The 22,840-nt window shown below is 36.3% G+C and overlaps 1 protein-coding gene across 9 annotated transcripts in view; it reads left to right on the top strand.

The window, feature by feature from the left end:
* DESI2 (desumoylating isopeptidase 2) overlaps window positions 1–22,840 on the top strand; it is a 41,284-nt gene that overhangs the window by 2,580 nt on the left and 15,864 nt on the right. For 5 of the 9 annotated variants that reach the window (XR_016464167.1, XM_090135333.1, XM_090135332.1 and 2 more), the window contains 8 exons: window positions 3,892–3,980; window positions 7,802–7,842; window positions 8,917–9,023; window positions 13,547–14,028; window positions 17,064–17,116; window positions 17,323–17,422; window positions 18,609–18,763; window positions 20,645–20,786. Coding sequence is in view for 8 of the 9 variants with exons in the window: in XM_090135333.1 (XP_089991459.1) it covers window positions 13,987–14,028; window positions 17,064–17,116; window positions 17,323–17,422; window positions 18,609–18,763; window positions 20,645–20,786 (492 nt within the window). In the remaining variant the exon portion in view is untranslated. Of the gene's footprint in view, window positions 1–3,891; window positions 3,981–7,801; window positions 7,843–8,916; window positions 9,024–13,546; window positions 14,029–16,599; window positions 16,674–17,063; window positions 17,117–17,322; window positions 17,423–18,608; window positions 18,764–20,644; window positions 20,787–22,840 lie in introns of those variants that run through there. The other 4 variants (XM_090135335.1, XM_090135338.1, XM_090135337.1 and 1 more) reach the window with 4 other exon arrangements.

The raw sequence follows: 22,840 nt of genomic DNA, 5'->3' as shown, positions 1-22,840 counted from the left end.
CTTTTATAAATAAACACAAACTGGAAGCAATGTGAGATAATTGTTGTATTTCATTCAGGTGAGTTGAAGATATACATGGAAATGTTATATTCTGATTTTTTTTGAAGTGTTATAGAACAATTTGTCTACATTGTTTAGAGCAGAATTTAGCTAAGAACTTCAGTAGTTCAATCAATCAAGGGTGAACATGAATGTAAAAATCCAAGAATGTCTGATGTTATTAACTGTTGCTCAGCATGCCTTATGGCTCACAGAGTGTTATTTCTTTGACCTTACTCATACTTATTAAACATGTTGAAAGACAACTGAAGGATATGAATATTTCTTCTGATACTGTTTTTCCTACTGTAAGCAGTTTGATTTATTTTTTTGAAAGAATATAGATAGAAAAAATAGACCACAGCAATGAAGAGCCTGTCAGAGCACATGGCCCAACTAGTTTTTTGTTAAAACTAGTTGTGTCTGCTCAGATATTTTACACAGAGTAAAATACCTGCACTAGAATAGTGGTTGTGGAAAAGTGATCTGTAGGTATCCTACAGAACTATGTGAAATAAGAAAATGTTGAAATTTATCACATTAAGTCATTGAAATATTTAATGAAAGGCTAGTTAATTTTGCTTCCTGTTCATATATGGCATCTTTATCTAAGATATGTTGTGGCTCACAAAAAAAAAAAAAAAGATAAAAAATTATGTGTTGATAGTGCCACAGTTCAGAAAAGCCTTAAGAATTACTGTACCAGACAATGTTGGCATCTTTAGCACTTCAGACTCTCCAGAATGCTGTTACTTCATCTTATAATTACTTTATAGTGAAAAGAACTGATTATACAGGAAGAAGATATGTCGTTTTATTTGAACATTGTGCTTGATGTAATCCATTCTTGTTTATTCCTGTTTTTAAATTAGCTATTCAGGTTAAACTTTTCCTTAAGTATTTTTGGTAAATTCAGTAGTCTTTTTGTCATGATAAAAACTAGGTTAAGCACAATATAAAGTAATAGTTGTATGTATTATCATAATCAATACATCTATCACACAGCAATTGTTTCAACTCTGGTTAGATAGATCTAGAATATGAAGGAACTTTATTCACTGAGTGGTATTTTCATGATATATGTGCTATTGAAGATAAAAGGTAAAGACTTTACAAATGAGAAACATCATCACAACAGCAGTATTTTGAATTCAATGAGAGAATAGTTAAGATAATACAGTATGCTTTTTAAATTTTCAAACCACCTACTTTAGAGAGGTGTCCCTTTCTATGCAAGTGCAAGTAAGGTAGCAACAGGCAAGACTAAAGATTCCCAGGAAAATAAAATACTGGGATTTGTTCTTTGAAAAGTTGCAAAGCTACATGCTTTGCTTGGAAATGAGATTTGTAGATTATGAATTGCAAAGACAACTATTTAATGTAATAATACTAAGAAAAATGAGGAAAGAAATTTTAAGTGAGTTCTTCAGATCTGTGTATTCCATTTTCCCTGAAAGCATGGCAAGTGAATTGTCTTTACAGATGAGAAATGAGTTTTTGTATGGATGACATTTTAATTTCAATATTTACCATAAAAACTTAAATAGGAAAGTGGGAAAGTAGACGTATCAAATAAAGATTAGCTTCTACTACCATGTTCCCCCAGGATTTCACTGTTCTCAATCTCTATCTTGGCCTTTCACAGCATCAGACATTAGAAGTTTAATAGAATGCATCATGTCATAGATAGTTTGGGTCATTAACTTTCTGCAGTATGTTTATACATTTCTTAGGAACCCAAATGTTGTGCAGGATTTGACTGAGAATGATGTTAAATTGGCAGAAAGCTTCTTCAAAGGTCTGTTTTTTGTTAGAATTTTTCCCTTAAAATGGTCATTGCAAAAGTATCACCTTGAGAGGGGAGCACAGTAGTTCCAAATTTACATCAGCTTTATCTGTTTGAAAACAGCAGCCTTTACCATCTCTTGGAAGTGCCTTAAGAACTGTGGGTGAGATCTACTACACCAACTATAAATGTATCTGTTGTTAAATATAGGTTAGAATATGCATTTTTCTCTGTTTTATTTGCTAATCTTTAACCTGCATTATCTGCTAAATCCTTCATTTCTTTTGATGTTAATCCTACCCAATGTTTTTGGACAAGATGGATGAGGACAGGCGATTAATGAGATGAAGTGTGACCTTAAAGACAGGCAGTGAGGATGTGCAAGCCTCTTGAATGGCCCATACCATTCCGCATGCTTAGATAGTTTAAGGACTGGGAAGTGTGCCCTGCCAGCTGGCTGTCCTCTGGGGACTTGTTTATAGAGCTCTTGAGAGAGACTGGTCATGTAATTCTTAATTTCCTCCAAGTGTCACTCTGATTCTGTACAGGAGCAAGGTTATCTCGTATACGGTAAGGTAGAACTTGAGCCAAAAGCTTAATGCATATTTTATATGTTTTTAGGCTCACGTTTCTCTCACACTTTTTTTTTTTTTTTTTTTAATTTGGCTTTTAAATAATGTCCTACACTATCTATTTTTTTAGTCTTAGAGATGTAGATTGCCTGTAACCTGAATACTGAACTGCTAGATTGTATTCTCTGTTTAAGAGACAGTTCTTGCACAGACTTTTGAAGAGAACCCCGAAATGCTAAATTTTCATGATTTAATCTAAGTAGATTTTCAGACAAATATCTGTTGTTAACTACTCTGTTATGTATGGTTTTTATTTTTTTAAATAATTGTAGTTTTCCCAAAACAGCACTGAACTGTCAGTTTTCTGGAACTTAGCACATTAAACCAAAAGTAAAGACTGAGGTAAGCTGCCAAAATAAATCGTGTAAAAATTCTTCGCAGTCTTAGTGTGTACACAGTGCTGGTTTGAATGCAGGTGTCTCTCATAGCATCCATAGTCTGTTATGAATGGAGTTCCTGAGCTGAATAAGCTATTTACAATATAACTCTGTCTTTAGAGATAAAGGTGGTGAAAAGGAGCTTCCAAGTAAGAATGGAGTTTAACTAATGTAATAATGGTTCATTTGGTTGCAGGCTTTATCAGTGAGTTCTGAGATTTCTGATAGCCCCTATTATTTTATTAAAATATTAAATTTGTTACACTCATCCCTTTAATGTCCATTTCCTCTTGTTATAGAGATCTGTTTGCTTACTGTATCTTCTCTGGTGAGGCAGTTGCTTATCATATAATCACAAAAAAACCCTCAGCTATTTCAAAACAGTTTTTGTAATGACCATTGGTTGTTTTTGTACACTTGTACACGTCATTCTGGAGTATGATTGCAGCTAAAAAATATGGGGCAATTTTATGGATTTTTATCCTAAATGAGAGATAAGAAACCATTGTACTTGTGTTATTCCATTTCTTATTGTGTCAAAAGTCTTGATTAATAAGGGGAACCAGAATAATGGTATTTCCTGCCTGTTAAACGGGATTGGCACAGATTATGTGGATATTGTCACAGATTTCCTTCATGTTTACCAACAAAAAACCCCCTCGAGATTTGACTAATTAGGGTTTTTTTGTTCAGTATTTTGTTAAGAATTTAAGTGGTAATTTAGGAGATTGGTCCTGATGATGCTCGTGTTGAATTCTGATTATGGTTACCTATCAGAAGAAACTGCAGAATCTTTTAAATGGATTCAAGAAATTTGTAATATTCTGTTGCATCTGTGTTCATGAATCCTAGCTTACATATGTGATCATTGACAAAGGTTTTAGGACATTGAGTTCCTAAATAGTCTCACTGAATTCATTTGGTTTATTCATAAATCAAAGTCTTTTTCTGTAAGTTTTAGAGCATCATATAGGCACATTTATTGCTATAAGTAAAACATAAGCCCACAGCATTAGGAAGGCAGTGTATCAAAGCAGAACATCTCTCTCTCTTTTAGAGCTTTGAAGATGAAGAGCAGTATTTGCCTGCTTCTGATCCTTCTAATTGTTTCACGTGCTATTCAACCATAGCTTCAGAAATGGAAGGGTAGGTTTCTCTCTGTGAATATTTTTGGAAATATGTAATAGTAATATTTACTAAAAATGATATGTTTTTTTAATGATCTGTTTGGAGGAATGAAAAACATCTCAGTTTGGAATTTAAATTTTGGATAATATTGGATATTGTGTGCATATATATGTGTATACATATATGTCAGATTTAGAACTTCTTTGTTTTTATATTGAATTAAAATTCATGGAAGAGGAAAAGGGAAGATTTTGTACTTAGGAGAGGCCTAAAAATGAAGGATACTGACAAATGGATTATATGTAGCACTGTAGTATTTTGCAGCCAGTCTTTGCCTGAGCTCAGTCTGTTTCAAGGCAATAGCAGAAGGCAGCTAACTAGCAATAGATTACAAAGAAAACTGGGGGAATTAATTACCAAAAGATTCAGACTTTGCAGGACATATGCTTAACAGGTTAACAAGTTACAGTAGAAGCTCCCCTTCAGTGTAGAAAGTGGAGGTGTTTTGCTTGCAGGGTCCAGAAATATGTATTTTGGAAGAAGCCAATTGTAGAAATACATAGTATCTTGGATGCTATTGTGGCATTCCAAAGAACGTTCCAGAGAGAGGAAGAAAGTCAGGCAGTCTCTATGTTTATTTCTCATGTTCGTTAAAGTAATGATTTTTGAACTTCAGAATGCAGACATGTCTGTCTGCCCCTCCTCATGTCCATGAGGAATACTATGCCAGAGTGAAGCTGCAGCTAAAAGTGTGTATTCAACCAGGAATTTAAAATATTAAACAGAAGTTGCCATTTGTGCGGAGGGAGTGTGCATTGCTGTTCAAGTGTGCCAGGCAGATCAATTAAAAAAAACTAGTAATGAAGCATGAGAGTATATGTTTTAATACAGTAAGTCCAAACAGGAATGTTGGTGATCATCAGGGCAGGAAGCCCTGCTAGAGATATGATTGCCTTATATTCCAAAGCCTTAAGAAAAAGAGAAGTCTGATTATCATCAAATTTGCAAAAGTTCCATAGAGATCCTGCATAAAACCAGTAGTTTTTAGGCAATAATAGTAACTCATATTTTGCTCCTTTCATCCACAGAGTTCGCCGATATTTGGCTCCCTTTATTTATATAGGAGGAAGAAGTCTATAATGCCAGTCAGGAATATTGTGATGGCATATATTTGTTTATTAGATAAATATACAAAATCCTCTTTCTGTAAACATAGCAGTAGGTTTCTTTTCAGTTTTTGAACCCCTCTGGTAACTCCTGTATAATATAAAGCATTGTATGTTTGTCCTCAAAGCTGTTTTATCTGTTTATTTAAATAGAAAGCCAGCAAGTTCCGTATTTGGATTATTTCCATCAATTCCAGAGCAAACTTCCGTGCATGCTTTCTGTTTTGATCCATGTTAATGTTGCTTGAGAATGTCTTTCCCAGACATTACTGCAGAATAGAGCACCCTGTTGATTTTTCTGCTTTCTTTTGCTGAAAGGAATGCACTCGGTACATTTACAAAATGAACACTAAATATGATTGACAAGAAACCAAAAACAGCCTTGGCAGCAATGTCTCTCATCCTGAAAGAACTGTACATCACACTTCTTTCTGCTCTTATACATCAGTTACACTACTTGAAGTTACACGTCTGCACCTGAAAATTGCAAATTTAGTTTTAAGCTTGCATGAATTTTTTTTCATCAAATTTGAATATAATTGCTAATTTTTAAATATTTTATTCAAACACTGATGAAAACACATTTCTGTGTTATGTTTTTCTGCTTAAATTGTTGGAAGAATGATTGACCACCTCTTGTGAAAGCAGTTGATGTTTCTGCACTGACTTTATGGGAGTTAGCATTTCATCCAGGATGTTTAGTGGAGTTTGATGTAATGCAATCCTAATGTATGGCTGACATCAGAGATATAACAGTTTCCCCACCTCTCCCACTTAAGTTGCAGCCCATGGATTTTCCCCGTTCCAGCTGCAGCACAAGTGCAGGACACATAGAGGTCCTGTTTCTAACATGACCAGCGCTTTGCTCCCTGTCATGTCACTGCAAAGAGGGATATGTTTTCCTTACTGGAAAGGGGGATTGTTCTCCTGATCCACTGCACAACGCTCAGTCTCCATAGCGTGCTGTGATACAGCAGGCATCCTTCCTTCCAATCTGATCTTTTTAATCTGCTAACTTTAAATTAGATGAACTTTAGCAGAAGACATGCTTTCTTTAAACAGCGCGTATTTTTGGTAAGAGGGAAACTACATTATAAAAAAGCCTGTGAATGATACTTAGAGTATATTTTTAAAGGAGAACCGCCAGCAAACATAGATGTTTGTCTTTAAACAGTTATGCAATGGAACAGCCAATGCCACAATGCTAAACACATTGTATTAGAACATTGTGGACAATGTACACACTGAAACAAGCAGATTGATTTAAATTGTATAATATATATACAATTTTTATGTAAAACCATATATAAAGTATATAGTTTTTTTAATATAAAGTTTCTTAATAATATTGTATTTTTTATTGTTTTTGTGGTGCAGACCCACTCTTCTTAAATGAGCACCAGGTGAATTTAATTTTGAATGTGTTCTTTGACCTTATATTTGGATCTAGATCTTTAATTGTTTACATTTTTTATGAAATACAATTTCCACACAAATTCATGCTTACTACTGACAGACTTTGGCCAACCTATTGGACTCATTTCTTTGAACTTGTGTGTTTACTTGAGATTTTTAAAAAGTGTCCCATTCAGTGAATATGATTAAACATGTCACTGGTATGGTAAATTAATATCTGATTTATAAAATGCCTTATTTCATAACATCTGCCAAATTTAATATAAGGAAATTACAAGATAAATTATTTCCTACCTCTCCCCCCTTTTGTTTGACTGTGAGAGAGATTGGGATCATTTGAGGAAATATGGAAACTTTTCTTATAAACATGTCCATGCTAACAAAGTGAATTGAAATAACCGTTCTATAAATGGTTTGCAGCCTGCTAGAAATGGTGGAAGCTCCCAAGTGTGGAAGCAAGCTTATATTCTGTTCAAGTTCTATTCACCCACCTCTGAGAAAGCAGCTGTAGGATTCCTCAGTTTGCACTGTTCTAAGGACAGATTGTACAACTTGGCATTTTGATCTGAGTAGATGAATAGCAAACTGCAGCGCATGAACTGTGGGCTGCAAACTTACAGCATGTCTGCTGTTTTATAGCTGCCTCCGTGCACATCCTTACACTGCTCTACTTTGTGGTAAATGGCGGGAGTCCGCCTCATGGAATGATTCTTCTCTTTGCATGTACTTGGGAATTCCAGGTGCTTGCCTTCTACCTGACTGAAAGAGCAGTGTGTCAGTTCCTTGTCAGTCATGGAAGCATCATTTTAGTAGCAGTTTTGCAATGTTTCCTTGACAAGAAGCAAATTCTGTTTTGTTTTAATAGTGAGTAACCTCTCTTCCATTGCTGCAGCAGAACAGGCTGTATATAACTGTGCCACCCCTGAGAAAGGCTTCTGAAGGAAGCCTGAAGGCCTCACAGGAGAAAAAAAGTCTGCATGAATTTTACTCTTTCCCCCCTTTAATTCTGAGAAAATGGGTGCTGTTTCCCTCGGTAGCTGTTGCCCATTGACATCAATAAGAAACAAGATGTATATGATTAGTTTGCAGGATCAGCATTGCTTAAGTTGATATTATTGTTGTCTTGTTTTATGTGCTGTCAGAAGAAGAAATATTGTCACATTAATAGATTTTTAATATATATTTAAAAACATATTAACTCTTGTCTCTCTTGTATTTACGAGTTAATTTTGTGGATATATGATCCTGAAAGTGCAGATGCCTCTGAATTGAATCACACTGCAGTTTTTCCATCAAAAGTAAGTTGAAATTATGCCACTTTAGAAAAAAGTGAAAATGTATGTCTTGTGAAAATTTACCAGCTGAAAATGGAAATGTCTTGCTGAAATACTGTATCTGCATACATCTTTACTTACTTCCTTTTACTGTTAGGAAAAGTACATTTGCAAGATTTTCTCTTCAGTTAATACTGCAGCAGTACACGAGTATGGAATGAGGTGAAACCTATTGTCTGTTTTATAGATAGAAGAGTTAGCAGGTTTTAGTGATACAGTCACATTTAAGTCTTTTTGAAAATGATACTGAACTCATTGTAACTGGTAATATCATGTAACAGTTAAGTCTCTTCTTCAGATTCCCTGTATCCCAAACTGTTGGAAAATACTTTAAGTTAAAAGCATTATGGAAGTCATGAAATGTGATAAATGTGATAAATGTGATAAATTAATTCATACCTAAAATGTAATGAGATATTATATGGGCTTATCTGTATAGATAGATCTCTAGACTGAGTTAGGTATTTACTAACGAGGTTATCCAGCATGGATTAGTTATAGGGATGAATATGTACAGTAAGTTTTGTTAGGACTGGCTTTCTGATCAAAACAAATGGCAGAAAGAATTTAATTTTGGTGTGGTATCTGACACAGAGTAAGCATGCATGGCACCACAAGTTGTTTATTTATTTTAAGTTGTCATCATTAGATCTTGATTTTTTCACATTTGTTTCATGTTTGTTTCATATTTGACATGACTATCTCACAGAATAAAATAGAAGAAAAAAATAGCAATACTAATTGCATTCTGAAGGCATCTTTGTTATTAGATAACTAGATGTTAAGAAAGTGTTTTTTGTTCTCTGACGTGACAGAAAAAAAACCCACAAATAACAGAATTATATTCTGAGTGTAGTGTGTGCTAAAATGGATTGACTAAATATGGTTTTGGTATTATGCCATTGTTTGAAAATATATTTTATAATATAAGAGCTGATTCCAATATAAGAAATTCTAAAAAGAAAGGTTGTCATAAACAACCTTATCCTAATTGGACAAAACAGATAATTAATAAAAATGTTTGTTTTACTTACACAGAGATCTCAGATACTCAGCAAGCTGTTACAGATTTTGGGACAGAAACCTGTTGTTCAGACCTATTTCAAACAAAAAACATACCATTCTGAGAGGCTTCTGAAATTCGGGTATGGTAATTTATTTATGGTGTTTTTTTATTTTTTAATTGAATGTTCTTTAAAATTGTTACATTTATGGCTTTATAGACAGTTGTTAATGAGTAAGTATAGAGAGAGCGATGAATAAAATAATTTGGTCATTTTTCTTCTGATTTTTTCACCTACACTATAGAAAGTGTTCTTGGAAGCATATCAGAGTATCTGTTATTTCAGCCGTAAGTATGTCAACAGACATGTCAACAAGAATAAAGTAGGAGGGACACAGTACCCAAAGAATTTCTTTGTAACAGTTTTGCTACACAGAAAAAGAAGGATAATTGAAGGAAAAAAGCAAATGCATGCAAGCTAGAAATTGTCAATCTTGAACTAGTGATATCAGTCTTGTGAATTTGAGTACTTTAGGGAATAGCTTGTTCTCTTCAAGAAGATGTAATTCTTGTTTTCATGGTCACGTAGCACTTTTGTGGATTGATAACAAGTTATAAACAACTTCCAGATTTGGAGAAACTTCTAGGTACCTGGCTTTAAAAACCCAGGGTGTCCAGTAAGCTTTCAGAGCAATGAGATGTGACTCCTCAAAATACAAAATATGGCTGTGGCCATGTCTGGACCTCTTTTTTGTGCAGTGGGATAACTTTGTGCTTCAGTAATAATTTTGCTCTTTTGGGTTTTCTTTGAAGACAGCTTGTCATGTTAAGCAGGTTTATCTGCCCTTTATTACATCACCGTAGTACTTAAGCATGCAGTTCAGTGCCAAAAAACTCTCTGCATGTAATTGTTCTACTTTGTATATACAGAAGCCCAAGTAGTAGAAAGTGTGACTAGACTCCAAAATCACCTACAGTTTTACTGTAACAAATGGTCTCTGAGTCTTAATTATCTTGATTACCAGCTTGAAGTTCAATGTCCCTCCATTCAGTCATGCCATTCCTGGAACTTTAGAACCTATGTGAGCTATTGTGTTAAACATTTCTTTTTCATTTAGAAAAAAAAATATTGGCCAGCTGTTATTCACCCTCCTCTAGGCTTCCAGGTCTGGGATTTGCACATTTTTACCTTAAGTGACACAAAAAGAAGGTAGCTCAGGTAGAATGTCATTCAGGGTCAACTAAACTGCTTCCAGTATCTCTGCTGGCTTGTTGTCCTAATTTTGCTCTCATTGAGTTATTTTTCTTGATAGTCGCTGGTGGCGTGTTGTGTTTTGGATTTAGGATGCAAACAGTCTTGATAGTACCAATGTTTTAGTTGTTACTGAGCAGTGCTTGTGCTGAGTCAAGGACTTTTCAGCTCCTCATGATTTTTATACTTCTCATACTGGTCTGCCAGCAAGAATGCTGGGGGGCACAAGAAGTTGGGAAGGGTCAGAACCAGGACTGCTGTCCCAGACTGGCAAAAGAGACAAGATACCATATAGCACTATGCTGAACAATGAAACTGGGGAGAGTTCACTGGGGAGGGGCTGCTGCTGCTGCTCGAGGACTGGCCAGGCATCAGTTGGCTGGTGGTGAGCGATTGCACTTTGCATCGCTTGTTTTTTTATTCTTTATTTATTCTTTTCTTCTTGTTGTTTTTTCCCCTCTTCCATATTAAACTGTCCTTATCTCATCCCGTGAGCTGATGAGTTGAACACCTCTCACGTGAGCAGGAGTTCTTGCTGTGGGAGAAAGGGTGAGCAAATGGTTGAGTTGTGCTTAGCCGCCTACCAGGTTAAACCACAGCACTTCTTCAGGTTTGAGACCTGGTATTTGTGCAAAACATCTTTGACATCTTCTGTTTGCTTAAGAGTTCGTCGTTATCTTAAATATATACTCTTCATGATTAGTAGTAGGGCAGTAGTTCTAAATATTTGTGATAAAATAATGCCCAAAGTATTGATAATCCTTTTAAAGCTTGTTTACATTACAGTCGTGCTTTTACTGGGTGTTTGCACGTGCTGTATAGGAAACAGGATAGCAAGAAAGTGGCTGGAAGCTGAGGGAAATCTGAAAGGGACCGAAGTGCTTCCTTATACTACAGCATCCACCAGCAGGTGACATTTGTTGGAGTTTCTTACAAAGGCTATATAGGATTCCAAAAGATTATTATGTATCTTTCATTACACAGACAACTATGCTCAGTTTAGTTGGAAATAAAGAAATTACGGTAAGACTTTGAGTACGGACATTGACAAAAAGGCAATTAATGTATCTGATAATTTACATTTGAAAAGTTTCCTGAGGCAATGCCATCTGCTTCTATTCCTATCTTTTCTGTGCTGGAGCCCTTGATGAAAGACTTCTGCACAGGTTGTTGTTTTTTTTCAAGTAGTTTAGAAGAATAATTTTAATATGAGGTCTCTCGTACTGTCAGTTGCTCTACTTTTAGCACTAACTGCATTTTAGGACAATTACTTCTTTTTCTTTCCACAAATATGTACTATTCACCATACATTCCAACGTGCTGTGAAAAAAAAAAAAATCAGCAGTGAGAAAAAAAGTTACACTTTATTTGATTGTGAGTTCATAAGAAAATAGATCAAGCCAGTAAATAACAGTCATGTGAAAGTACAAGGACTAATACTTAGCAAAGGTATTTGTCACCTGTTTTATTATCTGGAAAATTTAAACCTACATAGACCTCCAGTGAAGCTAATCCAAATATATCAGCTAAATTTTTGCACAAGATAATGAAAATTACTCTGGGTTTACATTTTAGAAGGGATTCTCAACTGCAGACATTCCCTGCAACTGTATTTGCCATCTGTCTTCCATTTACTCCTGCTTTATATACTCTCTGAACATCAGTTATAACACTCTCGCTACTATTTTGTGACTGTACCTCCTATTTATTGAAGAGTTTACTCTCAGCATATAGCTAACATATAACTGGGTGTGATACTGCAAGAAGCGAGTATGATTTTAACGGGGGTGTTTTAAGTACTTGTTCCGTAGATTTGGTTTGCTCTCAGACATCTTCATCAGTTGTATCTGACTGTGTAATCGCTAGATGGCAGCGTAGCAACACTCCATATCAAAAGCTTCTGTAATCAGAGACGGGCTTTTTCTGTAACATTTTTCACAGCAGAACTAAACTAATCCCCCTCTGCCCCACCTGGTGAAATGGGAACATAACATTCTGGCCATTTCAGTAGACTGTTTCTTACTTATATGAGTTCTGGTATTCTTTTTTATCTTTTTAACTGTTCCTTTTTAAAGAACTGAAGTGCAGAATAATCAAGTAAGAGAAAATAAAATTGCTTTGTAATTTTTTATTTTTTTTTTATAACTGGGAGTCTATTGATTCACCTGAATCTTCTCATACACACTTGGATATTTTGCAGCAACTTTTTTATTGAAGCCAGCAGCACTCATATCAACAAGAACAGAATTTGAATCATTTTGTTCTTTTCCAATATTTAATTTACTGTGATAAGTCTGAAAGTTGATGCATCTGTTAGCAGAAAAACACATCTGAGGTTTAACAACAAGTGTCCAGTAATCCAGCATCATTGTTGAGACCACAGGGCCAGCAGACTAATTCAAATTCTAGTCAGACTAGTCAAGATGATTACCACTGTCTGAGATTTCAGACTAAGAGAGAAGAAAAAGCAAAACCAACCTCAGTTGATCTGCCAGCTTCTCTTACTTTTGGGGCTTTGGATGGACTCACAGTTTCACTAAATTTTTGCTAAAAATTAGCTGTCTCCTCTGAAGGTCAGCAGCATCTTAGGAAACCCAGACAGTCTGCAAGTATAGGAAAAGTCTCTGTCCTGTATCACATTTTCTTCAGAACCCAAAGTTACAAAGCTTATATTCCTCCTAGATCTCCTTTATACTGAACTGAATTTTTGTGTTTGTTCTAAAAACTGTTTTGTATCAGCCCTGCTATATCCTGATGTAGTGAAATAGAACTACTTGGGCCTTAATTTTGAAGAAGTAACCTTCTTCAGGGATGTTGACCTCTTGCATCCATCAGATCTGTTAATACCCGGTATACTTCAGAAACTGGACATATTATTATAGACTATTACTTTTATGCATGGTTTTCTCTTATTGCTTATCTACACAATTCTTGCAGTATCATCAGTGGCCCCAGTCATCAACTGCAGTGTAGTTTCACATTAGCTCCTGTTAGTCTGTTTTCTTCTGTGTATTGCAGGTGGCTCAATGGAGGCTATAGGAAAGGTGGGGGAGAAGTTCTCTCAGTAACAGGGAAAGCTATATTACTCACTGAAGCTATAATAATGTTACAGCCATTCATTTTTAACTTCAGATACTCGATTCTTAGTGAGGTATGTGTATGAAAGCATACACAGAAAGTTCCCAGAGATCACTGAGATATAGAATATGCCTGCTTAGAAATTACAGGCAGTATTTTATCTTTTTCTCCCAGTTTTGATTTCATTGTCTACCTTCTGGAAATTAGAAGAAACTTAAGAAATAATTCTGTACCGCTGTTGGTGCAGTTCTTCTAAGAGTATGACATTACTTAACGTACCTCAATTTCTGACAGTTCAACAGTAAGATTTCATCTTTTGTTTCTTTCATTTTCAGATTATGGGTAGCTGATATACCTGAAATATCTGATGACATCATCATAAAAATACCTGGAGTATTTCAGGAGTGCTTTGTTCGAAGTATTTCTTCTGTAGTTCCAAGGCCCAAACAATCATTTCCTAGCAAGGAAAATGACATCTCACTTTGTTCCCTTCAGAATAGTGAACTCTCTATTAAATGGTCTGCATTTTTTCCATCAACAGCAGTTTTGTTATCAAATTTTGGAACTTTCTATACAAACGATGCATTCAAAACACACATAGAAATTAAAGTGCTCTCAGATATTTTGACCAAAGGCCTAAATAAGAATATAATTGTTGTGGCTCTGTCAGATAATGGAATCTCATTTTTAATAAACAGCACTTGTTATAAAAGAGAAGCCAGACATTTTTAAAGTTGAAGCAGAACACAAGCTTCCTGAGAGTGAAATACTTGGAATGCATTCAAGATACTGGTGTTCATCTGTCTATCCAGTGCAGGTGAGTTATTCATAGTTCTCATTCGACATTTAAATATGGATGATCTTCATTAAATGTCTGGATACATCTATTTTAGATCTCTTTTAAATCGTTCTTATGCTAGGGTGAGAAGTAGAACTTACCAGAGAGCAACAAGTTTGTTTAAAGACATTCTGAAATAGGGTCCACACACTGTGGCTCTGTGTGAGCTCATGCAGCCATCTGAAATTGTTTCTAGACTCATGGGTTAAATTTGTAAATTGATTTCAATGCAGCTTTGCCAGTTGCATTAGTTGAAAATGTATCCCAGAACATCTTGATTCTTATGGTACATCCCTGGCAAAGGGTTTATAAGGATTTTATGTACATATAACATAGGGAATATGAATAAGAACAAAAAAGATCAAGTTGCACTGATGTATAGTATTGATAAAGCTGAGGCTTAGATAGTTGTGTCCAGTTCTGATACTCACCATTCAAAAGGAGTGTAAAAATACTGGGAAGGATTTGCAATCAAAATGATTTGGTGAGTGAAGCAGTTGTTTTACAATCTGATGCCTAAGAAATCAGTTTGTTTTTTGTATTTTAATAAAAGAGGCTGTTGCACTCAACATTTTCATAATTCTTACAACTTTGCACAAGAAAATGAATATAATTTAATATAATGCTTAAGTGTTCCGCTGGATATGCTGTAGGAATTAGAAAGGTATGGTTTTCCCCAACACTTAATGGCCAAATTACTGTAAGGGAAAGGTGTGCTTCTTTTCACTCTCCTTTGAAACACTGGAGTTTGAGCACAGATTAATAGGATATCCAATATGATAAACCAGTGCACTTCTTTGCTCCAGTTTTACCCCTGATTTCTGGGACCTAGGATTCCTGAAGTCCAGTCTTGCTGGTAAAGACTGAGCTGAAGAAAGCATTCAGTTCCTCTGCCTTTTCACTGACCTGTATAACCAGCTCCCCCAGTTCATTCAGTGGGCACATATTTTCACTGCTTCCAACTATCACCCACAAGAATCTCACTGCCACTCAATGAAGCAACCTAAAATCTATCGGTAGGTCTAACATTGGCAGGCCCCGACATCTTACATCTCCACCTGGGAAGAAAGACTGTAAGGGATTTGATGCCTGTATGTCCTTCTAACTCAAGAGTATGAATCAAGCCTACTTCATAAGTAAAAATTTCTTGTGGTTTTTGAAACAATTCTGCTTGTGTTTTGTGCAAGCATCACTATATAGTCAAATCTGGTTTCTTTCAGGCATGTGACTTCCGCAGTGTCCATGTGATGAAAGTCCATCTTTAAGCCCTTCATTTGGAGCTGTCTCATCACTTCAGAATTTGTTCTCCCCGTTCTCTCCAAAAAGCATGCTGTTCAGTTTTCTTTCAGTATCAACTGTTGCCTTCAATGACGATTTTGAAACTTTTAAAAAAAGTTTTTAAGACTTTTTTTTTTAAACTAAATTTATGTAGATATGCCATTCTGCCTTTTTTTTTCCCTCCATCTAAATCAGTCAAAATGGATTTCTTCTTGGCAAGTTATAAATATTGTGCAGTTGATTTCAGGCTAAGATTCAAGGACAAATGTCTTAACATTAATATATTGAAGTATAGAGCTATAAAGAGCACTATATGCATCTGATGATATCATCCCTATGTTCTGCATCAAAGCACAAAGTAGCCTGATTATTTCTTTGTCAAAAATAGTTACGCTTTCAAAGTTTTGAATCAAGCTGCCAATTCAACTCTTAATATTCTCCTTCAAGGAGTGCTAAAAATACTCATGAACAAGCCTTGCCATTTCAGAATATCAGATCATAGATGGGAAATACCATTGGGTGTCTTCAGTATACTTTTCAAGGTCTGATGATTTTCTGAAATTGATTTATTTATGGAAAACTACAGTTAGGAGCAACCCAGTAAGTAGTGCATATCAGGGCTGCCTCAGTCAGCAGTCTCTGACAGACTTCAGATTCAGTGCCACAGCAGGTTGTCTCATGTCTTTAATTTTACCTCAGTAGAAGCCAGAGTTCATAAAATGTGAAATAGGATAGGATGTCTGTAACTCTGCTTATCTCCATCTGCCTAATTCCAGATTGTGCTGACCCTTGTAATGGGTTCAATGATAAGCATAAATCTCCCAATACATTGATCAGTCTCCCACCCAAACTTCACTTTTCTGCATTTCACAGTATCATTTACCTGCAAACTCAAATAAAAATAAAACATTCCATCCTTGGGTAGCTACTGCGTTATTTAAAAGTAACCCAGAGATCTAATACTGTCAAACTTGATTCTCTGGAATCAATAAGCATTTAAAATTACTAACTACTAGAGCTGACTCTCAGTTTCAGACATCTACCTGTAATCCCACAACAATGCCTGAATTACTACAGTGGGAGCAAAAGAGACATTGACATTGTAGGTGATGTGATAATAAAGTAACAGCAAGTAATAATAACTAGTGCTTCTTGCCTCCAAATGAAATTACCTTCCTATTACTGTAGTTAAGTTACTTTGGTGTTAATGATTGATTTCAAAATAAATTATAAGATGAACTCTTGTTTGGGTGGGGGGATTCTTTTGTAAAGAATTGACCAGTGGTGTTACGTCAGCTGAACTGAAGCCTCGTGCTGTTGAAAATGCACGTAAATTACAGCATCAGGTAGGCATGTAGCTTGGAAAAAATATAGTAACAATGCTTTCCACCAATTCCTGACCTACTGTCAAGAGGATTTCACTGTATGGCACCCCCCTTTAACTAACATGACATAAAATAACAAAGACTTTTCAAGTATAAATATAAAAAGAGGAAAGTTCACAGAATAGTCTTGATGCCAAAGTGTCCAAGATGAGTAAGGTGTGTAAGTTGTGGACTAGAAGGGAGCCACAGTACTGGATTATCATGCAGATTTGTGCAATAGTTCCTGTAGTCATTATACCCACTAGTAGTGACCAGACTCCCTCAAGTCTGTGGATGAAGCTCATTTCTGGAAAATTTCCTGGGTAAACTAAAATATGTTGGTTTGTGATTTGTTTTTTTTTTTTTTTTCAGGTCTCTCACTTCTTTGTTGGCTGCCCTCCAGGAAGGCGCATTGCTGTTAAGATGTAAGTTTTAATCATTTACTGTAATTCTAAGATGCCCTAGGACACCTTAGCATCTTGCACAGTGTAGATAGGACACCGATTATCTATCTTACCCTCTGCAGCCACAGCAGCTCTACATGCCTGCTTGCACCATGCACAGTTAGAAATACAAAGGCTGTATGTGTGTTTCTTTTGTTCTAATAAGGATCACATTCCATGTTTTACAGATATGATGGTGATATTTATGTTAGAAATGTTGAAGCAAATTTTGTATTATGGGAGATAAAAGGCAGAACTGACAATGGGTACACTTCATCCATGAAAAAAGTAAGCCAACTACTGAGAATGCAATTGAAGTATTTTGTGCATAATGGTCTGCATGCAAAATATGACTGTTCTTACACATGTTGAGACTTCTTTAATCTGAATGGATGGATTTAGAAGTTTAACATTTTAACACTTAGTATACTAGATTTAACATCGTATTCAATATAAAAAATAAAGCATGTGGGAGTTATCAAAGCAATACACTAAAAGGAAGAAGAATCTGCATTTAGAATATTATTCAGAAAATGCAACTTAAAAAACTTGAAATTTCAAACCATCTTCTCTCCATAGAGAAAATAAAACAATACCCACTAATTCATATGGTCTTGTCCAAACAAATTGTGCCCATTCTCTCTCTGACTAAAGTGAGGACATTTCCTCCTTTTTCAGTAGAATGACAATCAGTATTTAAGCCAAATCAGCATCAACACAGACACCGTATACAACATCTACACAGATAAATACAACCTCATAATAAACCTAGAGTAAGTAATAATTTTATTTTTGCTGTTTGATTGACTAGATTCCCATGCCAGGAACTCACAAGTGTTAGGAGTTTGAAAGAACGTAAAGAGAATGTATAAACCATGACATATTGTTTTGTTTTTTAACCATCAAGCATCCAAGCTGGATAGGAAAAGATAGAATACATTCTGCTACTGCTTTGTCCTGTCTGCATGAGATTTTCTCATCTGGAATTCAGCCATAATTCAGCATCTTCATCTTCATCACCCTTTCTGATCAAGGAAAATATTTTCTGAAGCATCAGACATAAATTCTGGGGCAATTCCAAGTTCACTCACTTTTTTACATTCCGTCTTTTCTGTGTAGTAGTAGACAAGGTCTGTATAGTAGAGGCTGAATAAGATAAACTGAATGCAGACTGACCACAGTAAGATCAGCAAATTCCCTAAGATGATGACCTTAGGAGAAATACAGTTACTTTAAGAACTCATATTTGTGTTTAGTAAGTTATTGGCAGTTTCTTAATAGTGCTGTGAAGGGACTGAATTAGATAATTTATGTTCATTGGACATTTAATTTGTACATTTACACAACAGAATCTGTTGATCATTTTTAGCCACTGCCTACAAATTAAAAAGCAAAAAAACAAAGAATGATTAAATCAGTCTTTGTGTCGAATTGCTTTTCAGAGCTAGTTCAGCAATAACCTGTTGTTGTTCAGGATTACAGATCCTGTTTTGAGCTTGAGAACAGTTCAAAGGAAGGACTGAATGAGCAGTATCAGATTTTAAACAGCACTTCTCAAAACCACATTGCTTGGCCTTTTGATGATGCCACTTACACGTTCAGAGTGAGGATATTAACTCGAAACTACAGGTTATTGTCTTTTTTAATGTTAAAAAAAAAAAAGGGTGATGGTGTGGGATCAAAATGGAAAAAAATGCCGACGGTTTATATGTTAAAAATATTTTTCCTCAGGATTTCCTTCAGCTTACGTGTTTCCAATGTTTCCACTTCAACCTAGCTCTAACTCAGAAATTATTCGGGTGTCATTCTTGGAATCCATGACTTTTCCATTTTCTGGACTAGTCTACAACATAAACACCTGCTACATATTCTAAAACAATGAGGAAGTTACAAAAAAAAGAACTATACTATTTGTAAATAAACATAGGTGAGCTAAGAATCTTTGGAAATATGATAGAATTGTTTGAGTTAGAAGGGACCCTCAAAGGCCATCTAGTCCAACTCCCTTGCAATGAACAGGGACACCTACAGCTACATCATGTTGCTCAGAGCCCCATCCAGCCTGCCCCTGCCTTTGCTTCAATGATGAAAACAGCCTAACAGCTTTTCTTATCTATTTCAGCTTTTGGGATTTAAAAACAGTCTTTGCAGTCAGTACATATGGTGTAACAGAAAGATAACAGCTAGTGGATATTTTTAATGGATTTTTATTTAATATATTAGATTCTCCTTTTGGTCTTCCTTTTTTGCTCATTTTTTTGTTTGGATTGTTTTTTTGTTGTTGTGTTTTTGTTGTTGGTGGGTTTTTTTTTTTGAAATATACTTGATAGTACAAACAAGAAGGCAAGATACTGTGTTCTTTCTCTGTGCAGATGATTCATACAGACAGAAGTTACCTGCACATTTTTAACGATTTTGCTTCTTCAGAACCTCTGCTTAAAAGCAAGCACAGTGTTTTTCAGCTTGCGAGGCCTCATATGGTGTAACTCCATGTTCATGCAAGACCCACAGAGCCAGATGCTTCCCTTGTGACTGCTTACGTTCAGTTTGTGCCACTCGCACCCATCCTGCAGAAATCCTATTTTCATGGCCCCCTGCTGAAAATAAAGGATTTCCATGGATGGAAATAAAAATCAAATTTGAACATTATCCCATCTGCACTTCTCCAGCACACCAGACGCTTGAGAGGATTGCTTTGGCCACGTTTACAAACTTATTTAACTATGTAAGAAGTGTTTAGAGAGAATCCTTATATCCCAGCCTGCAGGCTGAAAGTAAACAACAGATAACACCTGCTTCACACTGCAATTCTTGTGGTGTTTTATCTTCTGTTTCTGTATAAGAGATAGCTGGAGTTGGTGAGGTTTTTAAACCAAATGAACTTCTAACTGCTCCAGTGGTTTTACTTAAAAGGAGGCTTTATTTGTGACTTTTAATCAAAGGAATCTTGCCACTGACTGGAAGAAGCAACTCACTGTGGTACATGCCAATTGAATTTGGAATATTATGACCATACAGATTACAAGAAGTACATAACGATTAACCAGATGAATACTGTCTTAAGTTACTGTACCAAGTGACTGTACTGTATACAGTATATAAAAGGTACTTACAGTGAGAGCGGGGTTGGTCTCTTCTCACTGGTGACAGGTTTCAGGATGAGGGGAAATGGCCTCAAGTTGCACTGGGGTAAGTTTAGGTTGGATATCAGGAAACACTTCTTTACAGAAAGGGTGGTAAAGCACTGGAATAGGCTCCACAGGGAGGTGGTTGAGTCACCATCCTGGATGTGTTTAAAAATCATTTGGACGTGGTGCTCAGGGACATGATTTAGCAGAGGGTTGTTAGAGTTAGGGTAGTATGGTCAGGTAGTGGTTGGACTTGAAGATCTTTAAGGTCTTTTCTAACCTGAGTGATTCTATGATTCTACTGCTATGATGAAATCTGAGATATTCTTCACTTATTGTTGACAGGAATCTAAAAATGATTATATTTTTATTTGCATTCCAGGTCGGATGTTTCCATGGCTAAGTTTTATTCCTTCATCACTCTCAGCATCTTGTTGGTCTGCACCACCTTCTGCTACAGATACAGCCTCACTTGGAAGTCTGAAACACTGGGTGGATTCCCAGAGAACTCAATCAACCTAAAGGCCAGTATCTCACTGATAACACTAACAATGTAAAACTTAAAATAGAGTGGTGTTTGGGACAAGTGATACATTGTTTATTAACAGAGGTTTTGCAAGTACTTTTTATAGCTCTATAATACTATTTAATGTATTTAGTTTCATATACAGAGGGCATGCCAGTCAACGCATCTGAGCTCCTATGGGAGTAGAGCTCTGGTGTGGCTAATAGTTTTTAAAAGACATTTTCCAAGCCAAGCTAAGTTAAGCTGCAACAGTGAGCCTCATGCTTGAGTTGGCTTCACATTATGGCTTACACTGACTCAACTAAGGTATCAGCATAATTTTTCAGTGTGAAATCTGATAGAACAGTGCAGGCAAAGATTCTGCTCTGTTGAAGAGCTGCAGCAATTGAGTTCTGAAAGTGCTCAGCACAGTCCACAGTGGGAATATTTTGTGTTTATGGAGATGTCTTTTGATGCTACATATTTTACTTCTGCTTAAAGAATGTCAATTTGTATGTATTTGGATCATACATATTTGGTCCTCTCAAGCTTATTCACTTCTTCAGTATATAAATGTTTGTTATAATATAGTTGTAAGAGTTATAGTTGGTTACAGAAGTTACAACATTTGTTATATCAGCAAGCAGTCATACTTGCATCTATTTTTAACACCATCTGAAGGTGTTAAAAGTGTCAGGCTTCCAAGCCTGAATTTTCTTATCATCTAATGAAGATACCTTGCAAAGCTTATGTTCTTAATGGCAATTGTTCCATTTCTCCAAAACAAATTAACAGAACTCCATTGGCAAATAAATGTTGAAATTCCTACAATTGCTCTCAACATTCATTACTTATAAAAATTTTCATAAATATTATAAAATCTGTAGAAATCCAGCTTGAATATGAGCACATTTTAAAATACTGTTACTGATTCATTTTGTGTGACTCATACCCTGTGTATCTCAGTACAGTTTGCACCAAGACGGAAATCAGGAAAAAAATAAGTAACCAGCTTAGAAGTTTCACCTCCAGTAATAGTCTGTTCCTACTGAAGCCAACTTTCCCTTAGGGCAGGACGGCCCCCTGGGGCTGTTGTATGTTCCCTGCATATACACCCCATGCATAAGGGTCATAGCAACACCTGTGGGGGGCGCTCTGCACTTCTCTGGCCGCCGTAGCGTTCTCTCAGCTCTCTGCTACAGCCGAAAGTTGCTGCTTCTCTACTCTTCGCTGTTTCTACACCTGTGAAAACTAAGCAGACAACAGCATTTCCCACGGAGACAAAAGAAAAATCAGACTGGTCTTTAAACGGATCTCTCCATACAAGCTTAGTAAAATGTTACAGCATTGTCACAGTCAGAAAGATTAGCACGGTGGAGACAATAGAGGAGTGAAATAGCAAAAGGACAAACAGGCAAGGAACGCTGACCTGTCTCCAAGGATATAGGCTCATGGAGAAAAACCTCCACAAAGAAGGAATCTCCAAGAGATCCTTTCCTAGCAGCAGTCAGCTCTTAAATGAAGTCTAAGAGAGGTGCCTTCACCTGTGCTCCCAGGGCTGACCGGGTCCTTTCCCCTGGTGCTCATTCAGTGGTTCAGGCCGTGACTCAACAGTTAACATGCAGAAGTAAAATAAATGTAGTACAGCTTCATAGTCAGACAACAATTCAGGGTTTTGTTTTTCTTGAAGGAGATTTTCTGTGTTCCTGTTCAGGGCCCAAGTACCTTCCAAAATTACAATTAAAAGTCCCTGAGTTCACACATTACAGTTTTGAAGTAACAGTGCCCACTCCTGATCCCCACCCCCTTACATTGACCTTGAATGAAGACACATAAGGTCAGGCTGGATGGGGCTCTGAGCAACCTGGTCTAGCTGTGGATGTCCCTGTTCATTGCAGGGGAGTTGGACTAGATGACCTTTAAGTATCCCTTCCAACTCAAATGACCTTACGAACCTAAGATGCCTAGAGCAGAGAAGCTGTACCTAAAGGAGACTTACCCTGAGCAGCCTGTGCTACGTGCCGAGCCCGGTCCCTCTGAAGTACCTTCAGCTGCCTAGCCTACAGCCTACTG

This window comes from Phasianus colchicus, chromosome 2 (assembly GCF_987193195.1).
Source record: "Phasianus colchicus chromosome 2, bPhaCol1.hap1.1, whole genome shotgun sequence".
NCBI classification, from domain to species: Eukaryota; Metazoa; Chordata; class Aves; order Galliformes; family Phasianidae; genus Phasianus; species Phasianus colchicus.
Note: the sequence above shows the minus strand (reverse complement) of the source record. Positions and strands in the feature narration are given on the sequence as shown.